Genomic DNA, 12316 nt, shown 5'->3' on the forward strand with positions numbered 1-12316 from the left:
TCTCCAATAAAAAGAATAAAAGTATGGTGCAGAGGCAGCCACGCGTACTCTTTGCATGAGATATGAAATGTGTTGGTCAAAATGAGAGAGATTTTATTATATATTTTCAAAATATTATCTATTAGCTTGGCGTTTAATTAAGTCGTTAATCTTTGATTCAACTCTGTCGATGTAATCTAAGTGTATTTAATTAATGGAAAAAGTGTTCTTCCCATATCTATATCCTAGGGAAGTTATACAGATGTAAATTTAATTTAATCAAAGGGACCATCTGTATTTCTGTACGTTTCGTAAAGGTTTCCTCTGTGCTTTATCGACATCTACAAAAGGAAATTAAGTGGCTAAATTTTCTGTCACATGCATATTGCAGGGCCACGCCTACTCAGAGACAAAGGAGTCCGATGAACTATTTATTTATTTTTTGAAAAATACTATATCTCTAATTTGAATTATAAATTGAGTTACAAAATAATTTAAAAATTATAAAATAATTCCTACATTTTATTTGGAAAAAATCTTTTCAAAAATGTATTTAAAATAATTTTGTAATATCAAACACACCTTGTTATAACTTAATGTTTAACTCAATTTGTATATAGTAGCATAACCCTTGTTTTTTGAGGCCCAATTTTTTTTAATTTTTTTTAATTATATATAATAATATAAGTTGAACCAACACAAATAAATTACTTCGGAATTTTTTTCCCTACATAGCCCAAAACAATAAAATTTAAAAATAGATTTAAATATTAAAGTTATAATATTAAATAAAATTCCTTTATTTTATGATGCAATTCTTCCCAACTTATGAATTTAAAAAAGTAGGGTTGGAGTGTGATTAACAAAACACTCCCATAGCCGGACCTCTTATGAGGCTAACCAAGCAGTTGCCTTAATTTCGAGAAAAACACATCATTAAAAAAAAAACAATTTGATGAAAGTGACAGTGATAATGTGACACAATGAGATGAAGAGGCTTTTAGAGTTGAATATCTTCTGTTTATAATTGATCAAGCTCGATTTTCTCTTAAAGTTCGATTTGAACAATTTAAACAATATCAAAAGTCTTTTAGCTTTTTATTGAATTTGAACAAGTTAAAGAGTGAGCCTTTAAATAGCTTGATGAATTTTTGTATGGAGCTTCAAAAATTTCTGAGTCATGGTGAACATTCAGACATTAATGGTGATGAGTTGTAATCGGAGTTGATGGTCATGAGATGTTATATAATAAATGAAAAAAGAGCAATTGATATGATGCAGTGTTTGGTGAAACTGCATGGTTTATTTTCAATTACTTATAATGGTTATAAGATTGTTAACCATATCAGTAACAGTTGCATCGGCAAAAAGAAGCTTCTCGAAGTTGAAGTTAATCAAGAATTATCTTCGATCAACAATGTCGCAAGATAGACTAAATGAACTAGCTATGTTGTCGATTGAGAAAGAAATGGTCCAACAATTGGGTTATACAGATTTGATAAATATTTTCGTCTCTAAAACAGCTAGACAAGTAGTATTTATGTAGTTATTTTAAATATTTTTTGAGTTGTTATTGATGTAAAATATTGTTTTTGGTATATTTATTTATTTATTAGTATATTTACTATTTGAAAATTGAATTTTATATTTATTACTGCAACAAGAGGGCCCATTTTTCAATTTTCGTTTCAGGACTCATTCAACACATGTACGGCTCTGGTCATAGTCTTATTCATATTTTATTCCACACGTTAGAAAAGTTATTGGGAAAAGAGCAAGCGGTTCGATTAATAGGGAAGGTCATAGCAAACCTAAATCGAGAAGTTACATAATTTTTCTAGGTAATGAATCTTTTGGACTTTAAATTTTTATATAAAAAAATAGATTTGACAGTGTGTTTTCTTTTTAATTTTACTTTGCTCATACATCATTGTTTTGCATTTTTGCCTCATTGAGCTTTGAAACTTTGTAACATAGGCTCATAATAGTAGTATTTTTTTTTTTATAGTATTTGACAAATGCATATGTTGCCTACAATATGTTCGACGAAAAGGCTCAATTCATTACAAAATAGTTTAGATCTTATAGGCACTGTATGTGGTCATTGAAGAATTTGCTGATTTTTGAACAATGAGCTTTAAAATCTTTGATTGGTGTTGGTTTGAGTTGGTTACTTTTATGTTCATCAACTGATTCTAGGTCTGAAAATGACCCATAAGAAAATTTATTTGACCAGTATAATCGGGAAATTTTGGCCCTTTTCTTGTCTGTCATTGTAGTTGGTCGAGGTTGATGTTATGCTCACTTTGTTTATAAAATTTTGTTAACTTTCTCGATCACATTAGCAAGTACATCGAAAAGTTTATCAATGTTTATTAGAACTAAACAGAGAGAGAGAATGGAAATCTGAGATTCATTCTTCTATTCCATCGTACTGAGAAAGAGGGAAAAGAATTGTTATATACAAGTCTACCTACTCCTATTTACAGGCTGAAAATATGAAATATATAAAATTAAAACTCCCCCTCAAGTTGGTTGGTAAATATTTTTAACAGCCAACTTGGACAACATTGGAAGTAAGGCAGAAGAAGGCAATGGCTTGGTGAACATGTCCGCAAGTTGTTGTTGCGATCGAATTGGGAGTAGCTTCAGAGTGCCATCACTGAGTTTATGTCGAACAAAATGACACTCAATTTCGATGTGTTTCGTTCTTTCATGGAAGATAGGATTTGATGCGATATGTACTGCTACCAAATTATCACAATATATGGTCGAAGGTTGGGCAGAATCAAAAGAAAGATCTTTTAGAAAAGCTCGTAGCCGAACGAGTTCACTGGCTGTAGAAGCTAAAGCACGGTACTCGGCCTCAGCAGAGGAGCGAGAAACGGTAGCTTGGCGCTTTGCTTTCCATGAGATGAGAGAGTCACCTAAGAAGACACAAAATCCCGTTGTTGATTTACGGGAGTCCATACAAGAACCCCAATCTGCATTAGAAAATGCCTTTAGCTGCAAGGAGGATGCTGAGGAGAAATAAAGTCTTTGACCAGGAGTACCTTTGAGGTATCTCAATAAGTGGTGAACAGCCTGTAGATGGGGCGATCTGGGTGAGACATGAATTGACTCAACTTATGAACTGCATAAGTGATGTAAGGGCGTGACAAAGTGAGATATAGAAGACGACCAACTAGACGACGATATTGTGTTATATCAGGCAGAGGATCACCATCAAAGGAGTTGAGGGGATTCTTAGGCTCCATGGGAACTTGGACAGATTGGCATCCCAAGTAACCAGTATCCTCAAGTAATTGCAGAGTATATTGACGTTGAGAGATGACTAAATCACTCGAAGAACGGGCAATTTCAAGTCCCAGAAAGTATTTCAATGCACCAAGATCCTTTAGTTTAAATTGAGAATTGAGAAATGCCTTCAAAGAGGTGAGAATATCCGGAGAAGGAACCCGCAAGAATAATGTCATCAACATATACTAATAATGCCACAAATGAAGCACCTGATCCCTTAGTGAACAATGAGTAATCAGATTTGGATTGAACAAACCCAAATGCGATTAAGGCTTGAGAAAATTTGGCATACCATTGGCGCGAGGCTTGCTTAAGCCCATAAATGGATTTATGGAGGCGACAAACGAGTTTGGTTGTATTAAGTCCAGGCTCCCCCTGTCGATGTGATCCCAAGGGTAGATCCATGTAGACTTCTTCAAAAAGATCACCATTAAGAAAAGCATTATTGACGTCGAGTTGAACTAAATTCCAATTCTGACTAGCCGCAACAGCAAGCAACATCTTCACAGTAACAAGTTTTGCCACTGGGGAAAAGGTATCCAAAAAATCAATCACTTCTTGTTGGTTATAGCCCTTAGCTACCAACCGAGCTTTGTAGCGTTCCACGGATCCATCAGCTCTCAGTTTTACCTTATAAACCCATTTCGAACCAATAGAATGTTTACCAGCTGGTAAAGGAACAACTGACCAAGTGTTATTCTGCTCCATGCCCTGCAATTCAAGTCGCATAGCCTCTCGCCATTCTGGATATTTGATGGCTTGATGAAAAAATTGTGGTTCAAAATGAGAGGATATGTTTAAGGCATAAGCTTTGTAAGAATGAGATAAAGAATCATATGATAAGACCTTGGATATAGGGTATCGAATATGATGTGAAACATCAGGAGCTGAGGTCAAATTGGATAAAAGATTGCAGTGATAATCTCGAAGATAAACAGGGTGTCGATGGGGACGAGATGATCTGCGAGGTGTTGGATGTTGAGAGCTAAAAACGGAAGATAGTGGATTAGATGTAGACATAGAAGTTTCTGGACATGGGGGAATAAATGGTTTCTGTAGAACGAAATCCGAAAAACAGTCAGGAATGGACTCCAATTGATGAATTGAATGAAAAGGAAAGACATCTCTGGACACAAATATTTTCTTGGACTCAATGTCGTAGAGTTTGTACCCCTTTACTCCAGGAGGATAACCAAGAAATATACAGGGACGTGCGCGAGGATGAAATTTTGAGCGGTTGTGAACCAAAGTCGATGCAAAAACCAAGCATCCAAATACTTTGAACTGAGCATCCAAATACTTGGGATAACCACTGCTACATCATTTTTATTGCAAAGAAGAAACGTCCAAGTAAACCGAGTACAATCGTCCACCAGTGTAACAAAGTAACGATGACCCAAATAAGATAGTAAATGGAAAGGACCCCATATATCACAATGTATCAGATCAAAAGGTTTCTCAGACAAGTGATTATTTGAAGTAAAAGAAAGACGTCTTTGCTTAGCTAAAGGACACACATCACATGGAGCAGCAGTACAATGTTTAGGAAACTGACACTTTAACCGATCCTTCAGTTTCTCGAGCCGCTTGAAAGAAATGTGTCCAAGTCGATGGTGCCATAAGGTTGCAGAGACGTGGTTGATAAAAGTCACGGATGGAGGGATGAGGCTTGAAATATCCAGGACGTATAAGCCTCCAACTTTCTTACCCTTGCCAATCATCTTCTTGGTGCATGTCTCCTGAATTGAGACATGATCTTGGTGAAAGGTAACCGTAAAGTTTGAATCAAGTGTGAGAGCACTTACAGACAGTAAGTTGAATTTAAAATCTGAAATGTAAAGAGCGTTCCTCAGGGTAATATGAGTGCTCAAATGAATGTCACCATATGATTGTACAGAAATGATGGTGTGATTTGGCAATGTTACCGTAGAGCCATCTAGTGGTTTCAGCTCCAGAAATGCCTCGTATGAATGTGACTGGATGCCCCGGAGTCCAGAATCCAGACCTTAGAATGTAGCATATTGGATGCTAAAGGGGCAGAAAGACAAGTACCTGTTATTGTAGATGAAGAGGCCATATCTAGCGTTGATGGTGGGTCGACAGTAGTAGTTAGATGTGTAGAAAACATATTCATCAGTTGTTGGTATTGCTCAGGAGTGAGTGAATGGAAAAAATTTGGAGAAGCTGCAGTGGTGGTATGCAAAGAATGTTGAGCCACTTGATTGACCTTAGTACTGTGAGTTGATGGGATGGGGTCAGGGCGATACTTTGGTGTTGATTTATACCCTGGGGGATAACCATGAATTTTGAAGCATGTGTCGACAGTATGTCCATGGATCTGACAGTGGGTGCAGTATGGCCTTTCTTTATTCCTATACTTCAACTTGTTCAGATCCTCAATGTGATGATTACTCTGTTTGGGATTGTGATTTTTGACAGCAAGAGCCAGATTATTGGGTATGTCAAGTGGGACAACACTAGAAGCACCGATTGTGCGTTGACGTTCTTCTTGAAGAATCAAAGAAAATACCTTATTAATAGGGGGTAAAGGATCCAATAGGAGGATCTGACCCCTGATTTGAGTATAGGTGTCATTGAGACCCAACAGAAATGTCATCACATATTCAGAATGATAGAAATCATGAAGTTCTTTCGTACCCCCACAAGAACATAGACCACATGTGCAAGTCGGACGAAAATTACTTAATTCATCCCATAATGTTTTCAGCTTTGTAAAAAAAATGCTCACTGAATTCTGACCTTGAGTAAGATTAGTCAATTCTCGTCGCTGTGATGAAGGAAGTAGGGACTGAGCGGGTCATCAATGGCGGATCTGGTAGATGAAGAAATTTGAGGATCAATTGAATGCGAAGCCATTGATACGCACGAAAATAAATCTCCACTGGCAAAGCAGAGGCAACCAAATTTGATCAGAGATACTTCCGGTTTGCAGCGGTGAATGATCGGAGATGGAAGTTAGCGGAAAGAATTTTGCTCTGATACCATATTAGAAGTAAACAGAGAGAGAGAATGGAAATCTGAGATTCATTCTTCTATTCCATCGTACTGAGAAAGAGGGAAAAGAATTGTTACATACAAGTCTACCTACTCCTATTTACGGGCTGGAAATATGAAATATATAAAATTAAAAATGTTATCAAAAAGTTTCTCCAATCAACCATGTCAAGAAAGACCAGATGCATTTGTTATGTTATCAATTGAGAAGAAATTACTGAACAACATGATAATAGATAGGTAATTAGTATTTTCAACATTGTTAGACATTTTTTTATTAATTATTTTGGGCATTTTGATCTTTTTAGACAAATACGCTGGTAACAAATTCGCAATATTTCATTATTATTAATTAAAACGAGTGAATCACTTTAATTAATAATTGTATAAATTGAGGGGTACGCTGAAGCTGAGGGTTTATCTGCAATACTTAGCTTTCTTTGCCAGTCAGTTCAACCATTTAAATCCCTATTATATATCAGCTAAATATACACACGCATATACATCTACGTGTACACATGATGGTGCATGCGTGTGTGTATATATATATATATATATATATATATATATGAGTAGGTATGTTGTAAGACGGTTTTACGAATCTTTATCTGTGAGACGGGTCAACCCTACCGATATTCATAATAAAAAGTAATACTCTTAGAATAAAAAGTAATACTTTTTCGTGGGTGATCCAAATAAGAGATCCGTCTCATAAAATATGACCCGTGAGATCGTCTCACATAAGTTTTTGCATATATATATATATATATATATATAGACATATATAAACATGGACCTAAAGTAATCACGCCATCTGAGTTTGATTACCGTGCTCTTTCTTCTTTTTAGCATTTGGTGGAAATAGATTTGGTAATATATGATAAGAGACATAAAATATTTATTTATTTATTAACTATAAAAATTGTATACAAAATTTAAATTACAAATTCCTTTATTTATTCGGACACCATTTTGAAGTTTTGTCCAGCATAAGATCATTACAAATATATATAAAATAGCTATTCAGAATCAAAATTTAAAAAATTATAAATTTATACCTTTATATAATTTTAATCTAGATTATAAATTACACTTCTTGTGAATGATATTATAACTTCGTAAATTAACAAAAATCGAAACAAGCTATAAAATAGCTATCCATTATTAATTTGATAAATAATGTATGTTAGCTGACTGGTAAATGTATTATAAGTCTATAATCATTATACCTTTAATTAATCGCCCATGTTAACCAATTCAATGGGTTGTGTGTCGCTCGTTTCTCAAGTTCCCTAGCGAAAAAATGGCTTCCCAAACAACACTTCAGCAAAAACGGAGTCAAATACTTCGTATATTTATGGCCGAAGTATATTTTGAAGAAAACGAGCCACACGCGCGGTTCAGAATACGCCACGATCGTATAGGGCTTTTGAACCGTGTGCCTCGTTTTTCTCAAAATATGCTTCGGTACATAACATGTGGAGTGGTGGCTGCATTTTTGCTGAAGTGTTTTTTTTCCGGGAAAGAACGTAGTTCACCAACGTGATTTGGCAATCTTTCTTCTTGAAAGATAGATTGAGTTAAATCCCTGCTCCAACTGATCCTCTTGTCTAACAAATCTTCAAGATTTGCATGCTTAGATCATTGAAGACACCCGAAACACGAAGCAAATATTCATACCAATTCATGCAAGAATCATCCTTATCAAGCCATACATACACATACTCTGACAAAGATGTACGAGGTCAAGTCGCTACACAACATGATTTTCCTAAAGAGAAGGCTATATACTCTTCGGATGGCGGAATCCTCATCGATGACCGACCGTATCAACACACTAAATACGCTATTTGCCCAACTCACTTCCATGGGGCATGAAATAGGGGAAAATGAACATGCGGAGCTTCTACTTCAAAGTCTATCAGATTCATATGATCAACTTATCATCAACATAACCAACAATATTCTTATGGGCTTTCTAAGATTCGACGATGTCTTAACTGCGGATCTCGGAGAGGAAAGCCGACGCAAGAATAAGGAAGATAGGTTGGTAACATCGAAGCAAGCAGAGGCTTTACCGATGTTAAGAGGAAGATTTATGGACCGTGACTCCAGTAGGAGCCAAAAACGGGGTAGATCAAAGTCGAGAAGTAAGAAGAAAAATATTTACTGCTTTAAATGTGGCGGTAAAGGGCACTTCAAGAAAGAGTGTATGAGTATCGATAAAAGCTCTCAAGAAAATGTGGCCAGTACTTCAGGCAGTGGTGAAATATTATTCAGCGAAGCAGCAACTGTTGCAGAAGGCAGACACAAATTTTGTGACACATGGATTATGGATTCAGGAGTGACATGGCACATGACGTCTCGGAGAGAATGGTTTGATCATTATGAACCAGTCTCAGGAGGATCTGTATTCATGGGAAATGATCATGCCTTGGAAATCGCTGGAGTCGGTACTATCAAAATTAAAATGTTTGATGGCACCATTTGCACCATACAGGAGGTACGACATGTGAAAGGATTGACGAAAAATCTTTTGTCTTGGGGCAATTGGATGATATCGGGTGCAAAACACGTATCGAGAAAGGGATCATGAAAATTGTGAAGGGTGCGCTTGTGGTTATGAAGGCGGAAAAGGTTGATGCAAATCTGTATGTACTTTTGGAATAAACACACAAGAGGCGGAGCTAGCTATTGCATCAATTGGTTAGGAGAAGAATTAACGATGTTATGGCATAGAAAGCTCGGACATATGTCAGAACGAGGGTTGAAAATTCTCTCAGAACGGAAGCTGTTGCCGGGACTTACAAAAGTGTCACTACCCTTTTGTGAGCATTGTGTTACAAGTAAACAACATAGATTAAAGTTTGACACTTCTACTGCCAGGAGCAAAATCATATTGGAGTTGATTCATTCGGATGTTTGGCAAGCACCGGTTGTATCCCTAGGAGGAGCGAGATACTTTGTCTCGTTCATTGATGATTTCTCTAGGAGATGTTGGGTGTATCCAATCAAAAAGAAATCAGATGTTTTCCAAGTCTTCAAAGATTTCAAAGCACGGATTGAACTTGATTCTTAAAGAAAATCAAGTGTTTGAGGACTGACAATGGAGGAGAATATACCAGTGACGAGTTTGATGCATTTTTTCAACATGAGGGCATCAAAAGACAGTTCACGACGGCTTACACACCTCAACAAAATGGAGTGGCGGAGCGGATGAACAGAACCTTGTTGGACAGAACAAGAGCTATGTTGAGGACTGCGGGTCTAGACAAGTCATTTTGAGCGGAAGTAGTTAAAACCGCTTGTTATATTATCAATCGTTCTCATTCAGTGACGATTGATCTGAAGACTCCGATGGAGATGTGGACTGGAAAGCCGACAAATTATTCTCATTTGCATACATTTGGAAGTCCGGTGTACGTTCTGTACAATGAGCAAGAAATATCAAAGTTGGATTCGAAATCCAGAAAATGTATCTTCTTGGGTTATGCTGATGGAGTAAAGGGGTTTCGCTTGTGGGATCCTACTGTTCACAAGCTTGTCATCAGCAGGGATGTTATCTTCGAGGAAGATAAAGTAAAGGGAGACAAAGGCACACCAAATTCAGAAACTACTATTTTTCAGGTGGAAAATAAGACGGACGAAGGTCAATTTTCTTGTGAAGCAGTACCAGAGCACGAAGAACAAGAACATGTCGAGTCTGAAGTTTCCAATGTGAGGCAGTCAACTCGTGACAGAAGACCACGAGTTTGTCTTTCAGATTATGTCACTGAAAGCAACATTGCATATTGTCTATTATCAAAGGATGGTGAGCCATCGAGTTTCCACGAGGCTACTCAAAGCTCGGATGTATCCTTGTGGATGATAGCAATGCAAGAAGAATTGGAGGCATTAGACAAGAATAAAACTTGGGATCTTGTTACACAACCACGAGGAAGGAAAGCCATTGGAAACAGATGGGTCTATAAGATCAAGCATGATGGTAATAACCAAGTGGAGCGGTATCGTGCTAGATTGGTGGTAAAAAGGTATGCTCAGAAAGAAGGCATTGACTTCAATGAGATATTTTCTCCTGTGGTTCGGCTTACAACAGTCAGAGTAGTGTTGGCATTGTGTGCGGTGTTTGACCTACATCTAGAACAGCTAGATGTGAAAACGACATTTCTTCATGGAGATCTTGAAGAAGAAATCTATATGCTCCATCCAGAAGGTTTTGCGGAAATAGGCAAAGAGAACTTGGTTTGCAGGTTGAAGAAATCTCTGTACGGTCTCAAACAGGCGCCGAGGTGTTGGTACAAGAGATTTGATTCCTATATCATGAGCCTTGGATACAACAGACTGAGTGCAGACCTTGTACATATTTCAAGAGGTCTGATGATGATTATATTATTTTACTGTTGTATGTAGACGAGGATATATATGTATACACTCTTTCGAAAACCCAAAACTTATAATAAACTCGGCAGCGTCTGCGGAGAGCTCTCGGCAGACGCGCGCACATGCGCGCAGCTCCGCGTGCATGGGCGCGCAGACCCGCGCGTAGATACGCGCCTGCTACTATTCACGATCTAATTTTTTTTATGTTTTCGTCCCTTACATGTTCCGACTACTCGTTTGAAGTTTTTTCAACATTTGATGAACTCGTTTCGAGTTTAATTCACAACTATCGAACTTAATATTAATTCATTAAGCTTTCGTTCTTCATTTCGAATTTTTTCAATCAAACACATTGATTTATTTGCTTAATTTTCATTATTTAAGCATCAAAATTCAAACAAATAGATCATGACATTAAAAGTTAGTTACTCTAATTATCTAAAAGTAATTATATATTATAAATAATATATGTAAAATATATCTCCATTCATACTGATGTAGTTAAGAACTAATATTACCCCAAATAAGGGGATCCGAGTAACCAACTAATCAAATGAAGTAAAAATTAAAAGTTAAAACTTTCGATAATAAAAAAAAATAAAAATCAGTCACCTCGAAATTCCCATTTCTAGGATGAATGGTATCCTCGTACAACTGACACGTCACATGCTTGCGAACGCCGCATGACGTAATCACTCGGTTCTCCGATTTAAACGTCACCCCGTCAGCCGTCGCTAAAAATCCTCTCACGAGAAATCGAAACGTGTCGAGCAACTTGCCACCATTTTTAAATGCAACTTGATTTATCCAACAACTTTTCGGGTGGCCCCCACCGCACTTTTTTTATTTTTTTTTATTTTTTGTGTCCGGGGATTCTATGAATCATTGATTTCGCCAAACCCTAGTTTTGTTTTAGGTTAGGGATTTAATTAAAACTCTAATTTTGATGTAAGTACATAGAATAATTAAGACTAATAAGGAGACAAACTAAACTGAGTACAACTTGAGCAGTTGGCTCGAATTAACCAATCGATCAAACAAAAGTTTGAGCTCATACGATCTCATAAGACTCGGGCACAATCAAACTCACTCGAGCATTAAAACTTCGATTTAATCAACGGTTAGTTATTCACGTAGTTATAATTATTTTTTTATATTGAAGATTTAATGATATTTTCCATTAATAATAAAATTAAAGTTTTGGATCGCACTTATTCACCGATTTAAATTAAATTAGTGGTATCAAAATCCAAGTTTAATAATTTTTTTAAATTAAAATTATTTAAATAAAAACAATTATTTTATACAAAAGATGTGTTAGAAAACTGAAGACGCAATTAGTGATGCAAATTGAGCAACTTGCACAAATTAATCAATGTTTGTTGATCAAGATGGGATTAATTAATAAGCTTAATTAACTATTATCTGACTGTCCCACCTCTGTCCCAACAAAATGAAATACATATTATTATAAATTAGAAATTGATGGGAATATATAAAAGACGAGGTTATATTTTATTACAATCCAATATAAGGTCGTCCCAGACATGTATCGCTTTTTGGCCTAATCCTTCTGACAATATTATAAATATGTCTAAAACTTATGTAAGACGATATAATGAGTCGTATTTTTTGATACATG

At 36.3% G+C, this 12316-nt stretch overlaps 1 protein-coding gene across 1 annotated transcript; it reads right to left on the minus strand.

Moving 5' to 3' along the window:
• Nucleotides 1-4454: 4454 nt before the first annotated feature.
• LOC142550303 (uncharacterized) lies at nucleotides 4455-5896 on the minus strand. Its single transcript, XM_075659531.1, has 2 exons — nucleotides 5332-5896; nucleotides 4455-5284 (listed from the first exon to the last, which is right to left on the minus strand). Exons 1-2 carry the CDS (start codon nucleotides 5894-5896, stop codon nucleotides 4455-4457), a joined length of 1395 nt encoding a protein of 464 aa, XP_075515646.1.
• Between the last annotated feature and the right edge of the window lie 6420 nt (nucleotides 5897-12316).

The sequence above is a fragment of the Primulina tabacum genome, chromosome 6 (genome assembly GCF_025594145.1).
Source record: "Primulina tabacum isolate GXHZ01 chromosome 6, ASM2559414v2, whole genome shotgun sequence".
Classification (NCBI taxonomy): Eukaryota; Viridiplantae; Streptophyta; class Magnoliopsida; order Lamiales; family Gesneriaceae; genus Primulina; species Primulina tabacum.